Source organism: Rhineura floridana, chromosome 1 (genome assembly GCF_030035675.1).
Source record: "Rhineura floridana isolate rRhiFlo1 chromosome 1, rRhiFlo1.hap2, whole genome shotgun sequence".
NCBI classification, from domain to species: domain Eukaryota; kingdom Metazoa; phylum Chordata; class Lepidosauria; order Squamata; family Rhineuridae; genus Rhineura; species Rhineura floridana.
The window spans coordinates 292,078,362-292,095,977 of record NC_084480.1 but is presented as its reverse complement, the minus strand read 5'-3'; the positions used below and the strand labels follow the sequence as shown (position 1 = coordinate 292,095,977).

The 17,616-nt window shown below is 41.4% G+C and overlaps 1 protein-coding gene across 6 annotated transcripts in view; it reads left to right on the top strand.

Annotated features, from left to right (window-relative positions):
* Window positions 1-17,616, top strand: part of ANGPT1 (angiopoietin 1) — a 220,730-nt gene that overhangs the window by 194,253 nt on the left and 8,861 nt on the right. For all 6 annotated transcript variants that reach the window (XM_061605061.1, XM_061605071.1, XM_061605080.1 and 3 more), the window contains exon 8: window positions 1,743-1,873. In XM_061605061.1, the coding sequence (XP_061461045.1) occupies window positions 1,743-1,873 (131 nt within the window). The remainder of the gene's footprint in view (window positions 1-1,742; window positions 1,874-17,616) is intronic.

Genomic DNA, 17,616 nt, shown 5'->3' with positions numbered 1-17,616 from the left:
TAGGGTCCTCCAGATGGATAGGCTTGTTTACCTTTACCTGTGATGCTCTGACTGAGTTCCTTCTGTCGCTAGACTGTTACGTCTTTAGGAAAGCTTACCTGCCCCTCCTCCTTCTGCCCCTTCCACTCCTTCCTTCTCCCACTGTCCGGGAGAGAGGAGACATCCCTTTGTCTCTGCTCTCTCTCCAAGCCATGGGGCTAACTCCTACACCTGGGTGTTATGGCTCCAACTTAGTTAGCTAGTTAGAACTAGGTTTGCTTTTCTATCTACTATGTATTTCTATAAATAGGCTTTTCTTATTTTACTAAGTCTCAAGTCTCAGTGATGCTGATGCAAGGTAAAAGCCTGCTTTCTTAGGTAAACGCACGCACACGCTGGCACACTCACATTTCAACATCTGCTGTTACTCTCTGCTTGCTGTGGTGCCACTTTAAACGAAATTAAGCACACAAACACACACAGCAACAGAATCAAGCAGAGTAGACAATACTGAACTAGGCAGTACAGTAGTTGAAGGACCAGGATACACATTATGTTAAAGACTAGGGCTCTGCACTGCATTCAGCCGAGGCCCAAGCCAAATTGGGCCTATTCAGAGGTTGGGGGGGGCTTGTCTGAATGGGTCCTGTGGGGTGCAGCTTTGCAAAGCAGTGCCACACAGGACCATCCTCTCTGCTCATCAGCTGTTGAGTGGAAGGAGCAATCCTGTGCAAGTGCAGGTGCTCACTCACAAGCTTTCCTGCAGGAAAGCTGCTTGTGGAACAGCACCCCACTGAACTGAGCCCTGCTGCCAGTTGTACTTTAAATTATGGGCCTAATTCAACATTAGCCCGGCCCCCTGAGGACTTGCTCCAAGGCTGGCTGGGTGGTCCCTGGGTCCCTGGATGACACACACACCCCGAATCACAGCCACAGGGAGGATGGGAGAGGCTGTGCACATCCCTATTAAGACATAGTTTCGTGTTATGTGATTGTTTTAAACTTCTTGTAGCCACAGGGAGGAATATATTCTCTACTGAATCAGACCATTGGTCCATCTAGCTTTGTTGTATCGACAGTGGCTAGCAGCAACTCTCCAGGGTTTCAGACAGAGGTCTGTCCCATCACTACCTGGGGGTGCTGGGAATTGTACCTAGGACTGTCTGCATGCATGCAAAAATGTTATAATTCTTCTTCAGGCTGTTTGAATGTTAACGACACCCACACACAAACACCAAGAAGAGGGTTCAGCCTTTCTCCCTGATGCGCTGGCTTTCTATGTGGAAGCTGCCATTTACAACCAGAAGTGTACAGTGTGGAGAGATATCGAGTTCCTCTAGCTGTTCACCACACAATTCATCCATATATTCTCTCACCAGTCAGCAGACCCAGAGATTGTTGCATCCTGCCCAATGCAAACGTAGCAGGAAGGACTGAGTTGCATGCACATTATTTGCTGCATCCCTTTGCTGTCACTCTTTTGAAGGAGAACGTGCTGTTCACATTTTTTGGTCAGCATAATTATTAAAGTGCAGAATCCAAATTGCCTTAAGTGCCGCGGACCACTCTGAGCCCGCAGGATAGAGTGGGATATACAATAAATTAGTTAATTAATAACAACATAGCTGAAATTATTTCACTGACTCAAAGCCTTTCCAGGATATTCAGAATGTTCCAGATTTGTTATCACCACAGAAGCCCTAATCAAGTGTAGATCTTTGTGTAACTGTATTTGATAACATGAATCATCTCTCCTCTTTTAGGCTCTATCTGAAGGGTCACTCGGGAACAGCAGGAAAACAGAGCAGCCTGATACTGCATGGGGCTGACTTTAGTACCAAAGATGCTGACAATGACAACTGTATGTGCAAATGTGCCCTTATGCTAACAGGAGGTAAGCATCAAATGATAAACACTCATAATAAATGGATGGATGTAGGGATGGATAGGTCAATAGAGGAATATCAAAGAGCTACTTTATACTCAAACATAATTCATAAGAAGTTTTTTTTTGGCTGCTGCTAATGATACTCTTTAAAGATCCTCCGTGGCGCAGAGTGGTAAGCGGCGGTAACACAGCCGAAGCTCTGCTCATGGCCGGAGTTCGATTCCAACAGAAGGAGGAAGTCGAATCTCCGGTAAAAGGGGTCGAGGTCCACTCAGCCTTCCATCCATCCATGGTCGGTAAAATGAGTACCCGGCATATGCTAGGGGGCTGGGGAAGGAACTGGCAATCGCACCCCATATATACAGTCTGCCTAGTAAAACATCGCAAGACGTCACCCTAAGAGTCAGAAACGACTCGAACTATAAGTGCGGGGACACCTTTACCTTTTTAATGATACTCTTTTAACTAAACTTTCACTGAAATTTCACCTAAAATGAAAATCAAAGGGAATTTGGTCTTCTACCTTAGGAGAATCATCTGCAGGATTTTAAGAGAGCCCTGTTAAGACATGTAAAACCTGGTGTGTCCAAAGGTCTTGCTGTGTTCCTGAACTAGGTGCAATCTACCTTCTGAAATGGAAATGGAAATGGACTGCCTTCAAGTCGATTCCGACTTTTGGCGACCCTATGAATACCATTGCCTTCCTCTGAGGCTGAGAGGCAGTGACTGGCCCAAGGTCACCCAGTGAGCTTCATGGCTGTGGGGAGATTCAAACCTGCGTAGTCCAACACCTTAATAAATGGCTTTTTAAAAAATCCTAAGAAAGGTACAGGGCCCCATGAGATGAGATGAAGACCTGTGATCAGATCTCATGTCTCACAACATTTGTGTTAAGATTTGAATTGGGATCATAGTTCTGAGGAAAGATGGTAAATCCTTTTCCCATGTCGTTTTCCAAAAGAACCTCCCTAAACTGCCATATGTCTCATTATTGAAAATATTGGGACATTTTCATTGGGAAAACTGCATGTAGAAAAAGGATTAAAAGACACCCCCCCCCATGGTGCGACAGTCCTTATTCCAAATCATGCCTTCTCCCATGGCTGCTTTTTACCAAAGATGTGGTGGTGATGGTGATGATGATGATGATGATAATAGAGGGGGAGATCTGATCATAGGTCACTGTCATCTTGTATTGGTCCTTAGTGTATTATACAGTTATGAGAGTGGCTGTATACTATAGCTAGCATGGATTTTTCACATTCCACAGTGTTAAATTGAAAATACCCCCATGCCATTCTGATGCTTCCCATAAACTCGTTTCAAAACAAAACCTTACAAAATGTATAGTCCTGAGCTCAGAAACAATTGCTTAAGAACCCTCTAAGTTTTCTTGGCAATATACAAAACAGTCAGAGAGAACTGAGAGTTCAAAGTGTAAAATAAGAGAAAACAAATTCAGACCTGTTGTACTTTTTTCTGTCAGTGTTCTCATAATTTCTTGAAATTAATTAAAAATCAGCCATGTTCACAGAGTACCTGTAATCCGACCTTACCCCGTACTCTGACCTTCATCTTCTGCTGTTTAAAAGTTTTAAAAATGCCTGGCTGAGTTTTAATTAATTTAAGAAATTTAACATTGAAGTCTATTATAATGTCGGGCATGCTGAGAACCGTCAGTGTTCCAAAAGCCAGACTCATAGCTGTTTGGCTTGGCTAATCAGGTAGCCCACCCATTCCAGACATTTATTTTAATTTAGACAGTCATGGCTTCCCCTAAAGAATCCTGGCAAGTGTAGTTTGTCAAGGGTGCCAAGAGTTGTTAAGAGACTCCTATTCTCCAGACAAAGCTTCAGGGGCCAGAGGAGTTTAACCATCAGCCCCTGGGGATTGTAGCTCTGTGAGGGGAGCAGGGCATCTCCTACATCTCTCAGCACCCTTCACAAACTACACTTCCCAGGATTCTTTGGGGGAAGCCATGTCTGTCTAAAGTGAAATAAAGGTCTGGTGTGGATGTGGTCAGGGACAGCTTTCGTTTAAATTTGGGTGGGAGGCTACATGTGCCTGCTGTTGAATAAAAAGGTGGGGGAAACCCTGAAAAAGAATGATACTGTTCATAATGTTTTCTTTTCGGAAAGAAAAGGGATTTCCCTTCTGCCCAGTGCCCGCCCACCCCTCTCTCCCTCCTCCCCTCCCTCCCTCTTCCTCCCTACCCCTACCCTTCCTGCCCTTCTCTCCCCCTTCCCCCCTTCTCTCTCTCTTCCCCCTACCCCAGGTTAGTTTCACTTTTCCTAAGCATGACTGTACAGGAGTAAATCCCACTGAACTCAAAAAGTGTGCAAATGATCAAACTTGCTCCCTCCTCCTCCCTCCTATCCCCTCCCTTTTGCCCCTTCCCGCCCCATTCCTTCACCCACCATCTCCTTCCAATCCCCCCTCCTTCCCTCTCCAGTCCCCTCCTCCTCCATGGTCAGTGTTACCTATTCTAAGCATGATTGCACGGGAATAAATCCTATTGAACTCAATAATCATGCAAATGATGAGACCTGCATTTTCCCTCCCCTTCTCTCCTCTCCTTCCCCCTTTCTCCTTCTCCTCTCCTTTCCCTTCCTCCTCCCCTCCTCTCTTCCTTCTTTGTCCTCCCCTGCCCACTCCAGCCCTCCCTCCCTCTTCTACTCCTCCCACATGGTCAGTTTCACCTATCCTAAGTATAATTGCATGGGGGTAAATCCCACTGAACTCAATAAGCATGCAAATGATCAAACCTGCCCTCTTTCTCCCCTCCCCCTCCCATCCCCCTCCTCCCCTCACTCTTCCTCCCCTCCCCCTCCCCTTCCTCCTCCTCCCCTCCCCATCCACCCAGTCAGTTTCACCTATCCTAAGCATGATTGCCGGGGAATAAATCACATTGAACTCAATAACCATGCAAATGATCAATCCATTCTCAGTAAACTTTGCACAGGATCCCATTTCTTACCTCCCAGATTTAAAAGCAGAGAAATTCACTAATAGGAAAAAAAAACACCTTGCGGTTTAAGAACGTACATATAGCCAACAGATAACAGGGAAATTGGGCAGCTATAGTGAATGCACCAGGGGAGCAGGAGACCTGACCTCCTCTCTGAGATATTGTACTGCCCTACAAATTTGTAAAATTGCAAACACAATTTGTGTTGGTCTTTCACAGTCCAATGCACTTCCTGTGTAGCTTGGAAGAATCTGGTAAAATGTTCTCTGAGCATATGGTGAGTGGTAGCAACTCCTGCTATCAGCCCAAATAACAGAAGCAAGACATGTGCTGTGCTGATTTGTTTTAGCAGGGAGGAAACAACAATATTAAGACAGCTGATATCTTTCAGATAGTCACTTTAAATATGTTTGATCTACTTTGCAATTTATGTGAATTTTCCTATAGTAAATCATTTTCTTTTGCTTCTGTTTCTGTGAATATGTACAGCAACACTTTGCAAAATGTACACTAAAAACCTCCAAAACCAATTATAGAATAATGGCACTGACTATTCTGCAGAATAGTCGCCAAATGGACATGAGGAGTGTCTCAGTTTGCACAAGATAAAACAGTGGGAAGTGAAAAACATTCTAGCAAAATTCTAGGTGTGGTGTATATTTTTAATTGACCATGCCCACCTTTCCTTAAATGGAGTGGTTTAAGCATAGCAGCTTGAATGCAGCTTGGGCAGGCTAAGTTTGTTTTTTCAACAGCTAGAGTCATTGCTTAAGTAGCAACCTATTGTCATCAGTCTAATTTTACATCAAACTGCAGTTCCAGATTCAACTGTTAATAAACCCAAAATGGAACATAATCTCCAATTTGAAACACAAAAGGCTGTCTTCACCATCATGTGACATTGACCAATAAAAAGGCTTTGAAATAAATAAAAGTTAATAAAAATTAATAAAAATAAATTTGACACAGATTTCTAAGATGAATAATGAGAGAAATATAATTTTCTAGGTTGGATTCTCTGTAGAATTAGCAATAACACAGGAAAGAAGCAAAGTAAGAAGAAAACCAACAAACATACAAAAAATGTAATTCTCCATTTTTGGAGATGGCAGGTGTTGCCACCATTCACCATATGCTCAGAGGCCCATGTTACCAAATTCTTCCAAGCTACACAGGAAGTGGATTGGATTTTTGCATTTTTACAAATTTGTAGGGCAGGACAATTTCTCAGAGAGGAGGTCAGGTCTCCTGCTCCCGTGGTGCATTCACTACAGCTGCCCAATTTCCCTGCTTTTTAAAGTTTGGTAGAAATATCTGTTGGCTATAGATATGTTCTTAAACTACAATATTTTTTTGCCTATTGGTGAATTGTTTATAGTGCTGAAACAAGCAGGTACTGCTAATGTATTGATAGCTTCCAGTAGGAGATTCGTTGGGCATGTTGAGTCAGCAACCAAGATGCTCATCAACCAAGGTGATCCTAACCTTTTAGGATGCTAGTAATTCCATGTGGAATGCTTCCAAGTAAAAAAAATTAAATGGACATATAAGGACATATTTTACTCTCTCTCTTTTTTTGCCAGCTGTATGACTAATGATGCTTGAGTCATTGTTTCAGGTCCGGTACTACTAATTGAACATCTCTAAATAGGATATAGTGGGGCATTTTTTCATGGATTTGCAATGTACAATCAGCTTTCTGTGAGATAGCACTTCAAATGCTTCACAACACTGGAATTTAGAAAGATGCATTTAATTTTTTTTGTCACAACACACTGTTTGATAACAAAAAGTGGTTGTGATAACAATGTAATAAAAATAATTCATCTTGTAAAATAATTGTATCTTGGACAGTAGAAAACTTTATCAGACTTTCTGTTGGTCTTGGCAACCCCATAGACAGCCTTTTGATTATAAATTATATGAAATATACACAAGTATTGTAGCTATCTTGACAGTCTGAGGGATTGTGTAGTCTCTGCGAGATGAGCAGAATATTTTATGTGTAGCAAATAACAAAGGAGATAATCAGAGATGGAGACTGAAATAATCAGAGATAAAAACTGTAACTGGAAAATCACAAATTTATTCTGTACTGTTATTAAATGTTTTGAAGTCAAAATCCCATGAGGAAGAGTGAAGGACTTGGGTATGTTTAGCATGGAGAAGAGATGATTAAGAAGAGATATGATAGCTGTCTTCAGATTTGTGAAGAGTTGCCACATAGTTGGATCAAATTTGTTTTATATTGCTTCAAAGGATAGGATCCAAACCAGTGGGTTCAACTTACTACAATGTGATTTTGACTAAACATTAGGAAGGTCTTCCCAACAATATCTGCTGTTCAGTAGTGGAAGGCTCGGCCTCTGAAGGCGATGGACTCTCTTTAGTTAAGGTTTTTAAGCAGAGGCTGGATGGCCACCTATCAGGGATGCTGTAGCAACAGATATCCTACATCAGCAAGAGATTGAACTAGATCAGTGGTTCCCAGACTTACACACGCACACACACGCAGACCACTTGAAAATGTCTGCGCGTCTTGGCAAACCATTCAAAGTCTTGTCTGTTTGTTGTAGCAATTGTAATGTGCTGCACTAGATGCTGTTTGATTTCCATAGAATTCAAAATGTAGCACAATGAAATGCAATATAAGAAATAAAAGAAGCCATTAAAATATGATTAAAAATCAGTATGAATATCTAGTGCGATGGATGTGCTATCTCCCAGCTCCAACACAAATCCACAGACGCACCACGAGCCATCTGAATGAAGCATGTCCATGGACCACAGTTTTAGGAACCCCTGAACTAAATAACCTTTGAGATTCCTTCCAGCTCTTTGATTCTGGGAAGCATTTCTCAGTAGAACAGGACCACTGTTGGCTTTAAAAGAGGACTAGACAAATAGTACATGGACCATAAGGCTATCAATGGCTACTAACAATGCTCCTCCTCCACAGTCAGAAGCAGCATGACTTCCTGGAAACCGCAAGAGGGGAGAGTACTCTCATGCTCAGGTCCTGCTTATGGGTTTCCCATAGGCATCTGGTTAGCCACTGTGAGAACACGATGCTGGACCAGATAGGTTCTTTTTATGCTCTTATATTCTTATGACCAACTCAAAAAGGCATGAGAGAAATAGCATTTCTGGGCATAAGTCCTCATGCCAGTTAGTCAAGAGGTGTTCCATTTATTTCAGTAAGAACTCCCAGTGTAGATAGTCTGATAATTGCTGCCAATGGGTTGTCTCCAACTATGATTTACTCAGAGAAGGTTTGTTGAAATTGATGGGCCTAAGTTTACTAATTTCAGCAGATCCATCCTGAGTAGGACTAGCACTGGATACAACCTTAGGTGTTCTTGGGACGGCTTATCAAAACCGTGCTTCAGGTAATGAAACAGGCATACCCTCTTTACAGAAAACTCTGGGAAACATAGTTCTGTGAGGCAAGCTAGAGGATCTTGACGGAAGAATTCTCAGAATCCTCACCAGAATTCCTTGGGGGTGAACAAGACATGTAAATATGTATAAAACTATTTATTTATTATTTATTATCATTATTTTTACCCCGCCCTTTTTCCAAAACTGGAACTCACGGCGGCTTCCAGATAAAAGCGCACATACAAAAGTCTAGATTAAAATTGAATTAAACTATATACAGTGTTAAAACCATTCATACATAGTTAAAGTAATTCAAACTCAGTTTAAAATAATACAATTAGACAATAGCAATGCAGCACCCTTCAAGTCCTGTCCTTAACACCTTTCACTTCCAAAAGCTTGTTGAAATAAAGTCTTTGCTTGCCGACAGAAGGACTGCAAGGAGGGGGCCATTCTTGCTTCCCTAGGAAGGGAGTTCCAAAGCCTCAGGGCAGCCACCAAAAAGGCCCTATCTCATGTCCCCACTAGTCGTGCTTGTGAGGACGTAGGTATTGAGAGAAGGGCCTCTCCTGAGGATCTCAGGGCCCGGGCAGATGTATTTAGTGAAATATGCCCAGAGAATCTGTTTGCCTTGCATATATCGTTACATTGGTCACACTCCTACTGCTGCTGTCTTTATCAGCTGGCTAGGAGGGAGACCCTTCTTGAATAACAAGGACCCAGGAGATTTTGTCTCCTCAACATGATGTGGAATGGTGGGCTTCAAGTTTGGCCAAACATTAAAGCTATATACCAAAACCCTAGTAAATGCTCTGATCCTTATAACTAGTGCTCCATTTATTAAATCTAAAATGTTTGTATGCTGTTTATGCAATCATTTGAAAGACTGGATGGAATTGAATTAGATAATTATGGAAGGCCAAGTAGGATTTAGGGCAGGTAGGCCTACCACAGTCTGTGGCTTTGTACTGGCATACCTGACTCAGATGTTTGCAACAGGATACAAAAGGTTCCTTGATGCAGCTTTGGTTGACCTGTTACGATCATTATAATTACCAACAGTGCTCTAGAGTGTATACAGATCACAAAACTAGAGCTGTTTGTTTCCAAAAAGGTTTACAATCTGCACTGGACCATCAAAACATGTCTTTTCCACTGCGGGGGGGGGCATCTGTGCAAGCTTTGAGCACATGCATTATTAAAATAAGATAATATTTAAGGATATTTGTTTATATATTTAAATAAGCTTAAAATGCAGTGGTGGCTGCCGCCCATTGGAACTTGCAAGGCAGAAGGCAGACAGAGCCACAGCAGGTAGAAACAGAGCCAATGACAGGTAGCTAATTCTAGTTTTGTCCCTATCCTCTTTCTGCCTGCTGAGTTCTAAAAGGAAAACACTGAAACCAAGGAAGAGGAAGCTGTTGTGCCCCCTGGACTGGCTATAAGGTGGAAGGCAGGCTAGCTGAAGGCAGACTAAGGCTGGTGGGGCAGTGCCCCATTCTTCCTAATGGACCAATCCCCAGTGTTAAAATGGACTGCCTGTCACCCCGTACATACACACACAGAGCATGCTTTGCTGTGATGGCATGTTCATGAACATCTTCACACATGGGAGGAGAGGGAGGGGTACTAATCTACTGCTATAGTATACTTTTTCTGTGTGCACATCTCCATTAACATAGAAGCTGCAATATTAGTGACTTTCTGGAAGGGCAGGGGTCAGAGGGAGTGTCAGATTTCCCATGTCCAGAGGCTGATGGAACCTGGCTGGTGAATCAGCTAAATAAAACTCAATTCAAAATCTAATGAAATCTTAGCTGCACTATTGTTGAGATAGAACTGCATTTAAGTCCCCTTGTTGTCATTAAGAGGTATGCCTCTCTGTCTCTGGCCAGAACCCACTGACCAGGGTCAGACATAATGTGAAACTATAGTTTACCATTAGCCTGCCCCCCGCCTATCTCCTCCTCTGGAGCAGCTGAAAGAAGATCAGAAACATCTTCCATTTCAAACTAACTGCAGTTTGTCATTTTGTCCAAGCCAAGGACTGTGATCAGTTTTAACTATGGTTCATCCAAAGAAGCCAGGATCAAATTTCATTTTTCTTTGGATAGTTATAATTAATCACAGTTTGCCCAGGTTTGGACACAAATGTTCAGAACGCAGCTGTTTTAAATGGAAGCAGATGCATCCAGTCTCCTCCCAGCCATACCAGAGGAGAAGGTGATAGGGGAGCACACAAGCCTGAGGCGCATGTATGTGATGCTAAACTGTGGTGTACCATTACATCTGAACCTTCCCCATTCTCCCAGTTAAATGAATGTGTTGTTGTTGTTTGCAGATAATCCATCCTGTCAACAACTCCTGTTAATGATCATACACAGCTTATACAAAGGTATAGGGCCAAAGTCCATAGAGTTATGCCTGTAGGAATACAGTTGAAGGACATTGTATCATTATGTTTTACATTGCCTCTTGAATTACAACAAAGATGGGGAATGGTTGGCCCTCCAGTTGTTGCTGGACTCCAGCTCCCATCATCCCTGACCATTGACCATGTTGGCTGGGGCTGATGGGATTTGAAGCCCATCAATGTATGTGTCAGTGAGTCATCACAGTCCTCACACTATATGATTTTCACCTGAAAAAGGAATTTTCACTGGTCAGTCCACAGCTCTAGATACCAGTCTTCTCATACAGAATAGAACTCCAGGGGTGTATAGACATGTGTGAACTAGTCCATCATCATCCCAAAATATATATTTTATTGGATGGATTGACAAACTACCTAATATCCTATCTCCAGCTGTGGAAGTCTCTGTCTCAGAAACAGAAAGACAGAAACCAGCTTGAAAACAAAAATTGTGAAAGATGCTGTGGCTCCTATATATATATATATATATATAGTTCGTTAGTTCGTTCATTTTTAGTTAGTTCGTTAGGAATATTGAATTAAAACTAGCAGATCCTTGACTAGCAATCTAAACAGAAGAAGGGGGTTAGAAACTCAAAGTTATTTACTACTTTCCCCCCACACCTCCGTTAAAAAAAGCTATGATTGTTTTAGGTCAGTATAATTTGTGGCATGAATGAATAAGTGTTTATCATTGAAACCATTGGCCATAACAATATTTGAAGTGTTTATAACACAATAAAATCAAAATCAACAACAACTCTAGAATGATCGGACAACTAAATCCAAGAACAAGAGATACAACAATACGGAAATATGCCGTTATATTGAAGTATTCTGGAAGAACAATGTATTTTTAGGAGTGAAATTGACTAGCTCAGAAACTGATTGCAATCTTGGTTAGTCAATCACCACACCCTTAGCTATATGAGAAAAAAAATGCAGGGATTTGTAGGAGAGGTAGCTGTAATTAGGATGTGGAATAATTAACCGGCTGCACTCCCATTTGCTTCCATTGTATTTATGCAGTTATCTGATAAGCTACTATTGGTGGGCTGGGCATAGTACCATGAGTGTTGAGCCAGTGTGGTATAACAGTTAGTGTGTTGGACTAGGACTTGGGAGACCAGGATTCACATCCCCGCTCAGCCATGAAACTCATTGGGTGACCTTGAGCCAGTCACCCTCTCTCAGCCTAACATACTTCACAGGGTTGTATACCACCTTGAGCTCCTTGGAGGAAATAAATATAAGAAATAAATAAATAGTAGCATTAAGGAGAAAGTTCCTCACATTGTTCTCCAGAAATGAGTTACGGTTATTATTTAGCAGAAATCAAACCTTTGAGGCAATGGCAACTTTTAAACACTTGAAACCATGAGGAATTTCTGGAGGCCTGGCCTGCAGCCAGGAAGCAGCCAGAACAGGAGGAAGTTAGTATCCTGGGGCCTGCTTCTGCACTTTTACTGACTTTTGTCCTGGTTCAGACATACATATATATCACTTGATAGTTCTCTGTTGAATGTGTGAAGCATCTTCACTGAAAAGTTTTGTTTGAGTTGGCATTGCACTGTCTGTGGGGATTAAACTGTGATGGCTCATCCAAACAAACAAGTAATTATTTGATGCAGCAGTCAAGAAGTGATAAATAACATGTATGTGTGAAGTGGACCACATAGATCAATTGTAATAGATGCGTCTCCAATACCCTATAAAAGAGACTTCACAATTCACAGCTGGGAGTCCTTAAATGTGGTATGTACTTTAGCAGATTGTTCCTGATTTAGGTAGTCTGTCATGTTGTGCTGCTTTGGGATTGTACAGTGTTTAGGTTGCCTTGCTCAGAAATAAAAAAAATTCCCCAAAGAAAGTCTGTCTTTCATGCAATGATGGTTGTTGTGAAGTAAAATGGTAATGGATACCAACTTTCTGGTCCATACTCTTGACAGCGTAAACGGAGCTGAGAGACGCTTAAGTGTTCCAGTCTCAGTTCTGGAAAAAAAATGAGGATTAGGTTTTTCCATGTTTAGTTTTGTCTTAAATTTCTACAAGATTATGCTCTTGTTACAGTCAAACATCAGCTGTGCTGCTTTCTTTTTCTTTGGTTATTAGCCCCTTAGGTATAGCTTTGTAATCAAAGAGAGGTCAACTGTATCAAAATAGCAGAATGCCAGAATGTATTTGGCAATGATCCTTCCCCAAAGATTTCATTATGAAGTGTTACTTCAGTGGGGGAAAGCCTACAAAGTATTGTTCAAAAAATATAAGAAATTGCTATACAAGTAAATTCATTCTGGTCTAAAAACACAGAGTAGCATAAACCTTGGAGCAATGTGCTAATCGCTGTTACTAATGCACCCACTGGTTAAAAAACAAGGGCTCCTTTCCTTCAGACAGAGTGCAGAGGACCAAATCTGCTGACACAATGCATGCGCTACATGGGAAGTACATTCTGCCTACAATAAAGGATTTCATGTTTAATTCCTCTGCATATCCAGAGATGGATGAACACCAAACTTTGAACGCCATAGCTATGTGTGCTCATCTTGATTGTTACTTGGCTTTCCTAGGGCTCCCCTGTGGATGATTCCAGCAGGTTCACAGATGCTGTGTTGCTGCACATATTGCAATCTCTAGTTACAATGGAACAAAAGGTGGTGGCTGACTTCCTTCCCTTTTGGGAGAGGGCGATCTATTTTATTATTAGCCCTCAACCATGACCCTAAAAATGCTGTCCTGGTAAATGTCTCTTTGAAAAAAGAGACTTTGGAGCCTAACTTTGTACTAAAGAAGCTGTTTTTACCATCACAATAGCTTTTCAAGGTCCACACCTTGCTCAATGGTAGCTTCTAATCTGCTGTTTTCCTTTCACACAAGTACCTCTGGACAGGTTTAGTATCATTGTTTCCTTGTGGCCCCGCCCCCAATTTTATATGTTTGCTCCCTCCAGAGTACCAATATTGCTAATGGACAGGGGGAGGGTTTTTTGTCAGTTTCATTGTTTCTTGTCAATTGTAGGCCTCTCCCAGCTGAAGCAGGGAGAAGGTTGGGGTGCAATTGACATGAAACTATATGAAACTGATTAGAGGGGGGAGTGAGTAAAAGGCGAAGTAAGCAGTGGCTGCAGCAGCTTTTGGGGGCTGCAGAGAGAGAGGGAGCAGACAATGGGGTATAAGAGAGCCCACCCACTAAAAAAAATCAAAGCAAAGCACCTACACTGAGGAGTGCAGCAAAGCTGAGATGATTTTTCCTTTACTTTTTGCATTATAATTGGATTGGGTTGATACGAATTTAAAGAGAAAAACTGCATTCTAGCTTCTGCTTGCCTACCAGACACACGCTAAATCGCAGTGTGGATGAGCTCCTTTTGTAATGATTAAAGCTATGCATCCCATGTGTTGCTTTGCTTAAGTATCTCTGGCCTCAAGTGCACTATTCCTTTAAAGTAGTATTATACCACTTTAAAGTTATGGCTTTCCATAAACAATCTTGGGAACTGTAGTTTGTTGAGGGTTGTTAGGAGACACCTGTTATTTTGTTTTATTTTATTTCTATCCTGCCCTTTCTCCCAAAAGCCAAACAGGCAATAAAACACTAAAAACATTGTAAAACATCTTAAAAACAAAACCTCTTAAAACATCTTTAAAAACAAAACATCTTAAAGCCAGAAAATCTTTTAAAACATCTTTTTAAAAAAAGCACAAAAAATTAGATGCAGACAGTGATAAGGTCTCTACTTACCTAGATGGCTTGTTGAAAGAAGAAGGTTTTCAGTAGGTGCTGAAAAGACAACAGAGATGACGCCTGTCTAATGTTTAAGAGGAGTGAATTCCAAAGGGTGCCACAACACTAAAGGTGTGCTTCCTATGTTGTGCGGGACGGACCTCCTGATAAGATGGTATCTGCAGGATCCTAACATTCTCAGCACCCTTAACAAACTACAGTTCCCAAGATTCTTTGCAGAAAGTCATGTCTGTTTAAAGTGGTATAATGCTGCTTTAAATGTATCATGCAGATGGGGCCCAGAGGTCCTTCTGTATTGTGCTTTGTGGCAGCAAGAATTTATCTAAAGGCCAAATGAGATGTGACATGAGTGACCCATGATATATATTTTTTGGCCAAAAGCAGCCATGACTTGCTGGAGGAGAAGCACAGCCCTTTCCCTCAAGACCTTTCTCAGCTTAAAATGCTCCCAAGCTGCTCTTGCCAATAGAGAGAAGCCATATCCACACTATACATTTAAAGCACTCTCAAACAGGGTTGCCAGGTTCATAGCCTGAGACTGATCCTGTATCTTTAGGAGAAGAGAAAGTCAGCCAAGTGCAGGTGCTCTTGCAACACTGTAATGGGAAGAACCACAAGGTGGAATTCTCCCTTCTCCCTCCACAACTTTTAAAGATACAGAAGACCTCTTGGAGGCCGGGCTTGGCAACCAAGAGGTCTTCTGTATCTTTAAAAGTTGTGGAGGGGGGAGGGAGAATTTCACCTTGTGGTTTTTCCCATTACGGAGTTGCAAGAACACCTGCACTTGGCTGACTTTCTCTTCTCCTAAAGATACAGGATCAGTCTCAGGCTATGAACCTGGCAACCCTACTCTCAAACCACTTTAAGAGTTATGGAGAATCCTGGGAACTGTAGTTTGTTAAGGGTGCTGTAGCATTGTGAGGTCAGCACCCTTAACAAACTACCATTCCCAAGACTATCCATGACAGTTAAAGTGGTATAATAGGGCTGATATTCAATATTATAGATGTCTTTTCTTCTCACCATAGCTACAGTAAATAGCAGTTTCCAATGGGGGTGCAGAATCTTGGGTTAGGGGAAGAGATTAATATCCCCTCCTCAGCATTGTAAGTTCGAGTCAAATTGCCTCCTCAGTGGCTGATTTAACCAAAGAAAAAGACTGCAGGAGATCCCGCCACAGATCTCCCACATGCTATTTAGTTTGGCTCTTAGAATTACCACTGAAACTTCACCTAAACTGAAATTCAAAGCTAATGGGGGAGGGAGATTCCTTTTCAGGTGACCTCTCTGACAGCTTTTGAGGGAAGCCCAAAGAAGTTTGGAAAGTCTGGTAAAATTTCCTGCAGGAGTTTCATATGTCCCTTATTTTTTTACTTGGAACCAAGTTGGGAAGGAGAGAAAGGGAAGTGGAAAGAAATGTGAGGTGGGGGAAGAAAAGTCCATATTAAATTTAGAACACTTTCTGTGTGCTTCATTTCTATCATTATTTTATTCTCATTGATGTACATGGTAAGTCCCTGCCCCAAGGGGGTTACAATCTAACTTTTTTTCAGTGAAGGGGAGGGGAGAGAAAAGAGGAAGAAAAGGAGTGGAATTAAGAAGCAATAGAAAGGCAGGGTGAGAGGGTGGGTGAAACCAGTGTATTTATTTATTTATAAAAGTAATTGTCATACAATGTAACAAGGCAGTTATATACAGCAAAAATATACAGTATAAAATGATCATAAAGAAGACTAGCTAATAAAAAATATGTGAATGCTTGTATAGGGCTGCCTATGTACAAAGATCTTCAAAAGACACCTGAAAATCAAAAGTGAGGGTATCTGATGAATCTCTGCTGGAAATATGTTCCTCTACATGGGACAGGCAACACTAAATGCCCAACTGCTAGTGGAGGCCAGTCAAGCCTTTATAAAAGAGGGAACAACCATGGGGTTGCACTGGATGGTCTTCAAAGTCTCTTCCAACTCTGAGATGCTATGCATATGAACATGCCTATGAACATACCTAAAACTAAGGAAGTAAAACAAAAGCTTCAAAGAAAAGGTGGGTTTGAAGTAGAAAGAAAGGAAGGTTAGAAAGTGCACCATTCTATTTTTTCATATATACTACTGTATCAATGCAGGTAACAACATTACAGGGCAAACCTAATCATGTCTACATAAAAGTAAATACTATTGGATTCAACTGGGCTTACTCTTTAGTAAGTGGGGCTAGGACTGCAGCCTCAGTAAGGCATCTGACAAACAGATATACAGTGCAATCCATCCTTTCTATTCCTACTCAGAATTAAGCCCCACCGAGTAAAATGGAACTTACTGTGCATTGGATTGAAGCCTTAAAAACTATGTAAAGTCTTTGGTGTTTGTTGGTGCCTCTCAAATCACTGTACAGTGAAATAGTGGAGCTCAAAATGCAGATAGATTTTCAAGGTATTTCTTACTCTCCAAAGGACTAGAAACTTAAAGAACAAAAACCAACATTCTAATGATTTTTACCCTGTATGCATCCTCTCACAAGTTCTGCATTGCCCAAGCTATGCTAGTAAAATGATATGCTACTTCCCTGCATTCTAATTAAGGCAAATTTAGATTGTTCTAGTTAAATTTTTTTCAGTGCCATCAACAATAAGAGTCTGTAAATGTGTGTTTCTGAATGATTTATTTGGCCATGTTTACCTCTTTAAAGTTTGGCTACAAATATTTAAACAGTAAAAAAAAAATCTGCAGAGGGCAAAATTTGAGTTCACATAATTTTATGTCTTCAAGAAGTACATTTTGTGATTCCCCCACCCCCATCTGACCCGGAGCATTTATGCTTCTTAATTTATGAAAGAAGCAAGCTTCCCAACCAAAAATCCATACAGTTGTTTCACAATTTAAATTGCATATATAAAATTAACAGGGCTAATTTAAAAAAATACTTAGTCAGTAACAACAGTGTGTGTGCATGTGTGCATGCATGTGTAATATCTAGATTCAGTCACTGGTGTCTTGGGTAGTGTGGCTCTGCAAACAATGGAAACTGCCTTTTCCCAGGTCAGAAACATTGCTCTATTTAGCTCAGTACTACACTGACAATATCGGGCCACTCTGTTATTGGCCTTAAGGTGGCCATCCAGTGCTCAGTGTAAAACTGAGATCATGTTAACTAGAAATGCCAAGGGTTGAACTTAGGTCTTCTGTCTGCACTGAATCACTGATGATTTTAAGGTGTTTTACGCAGAAGTACAGGAGGAAGTTG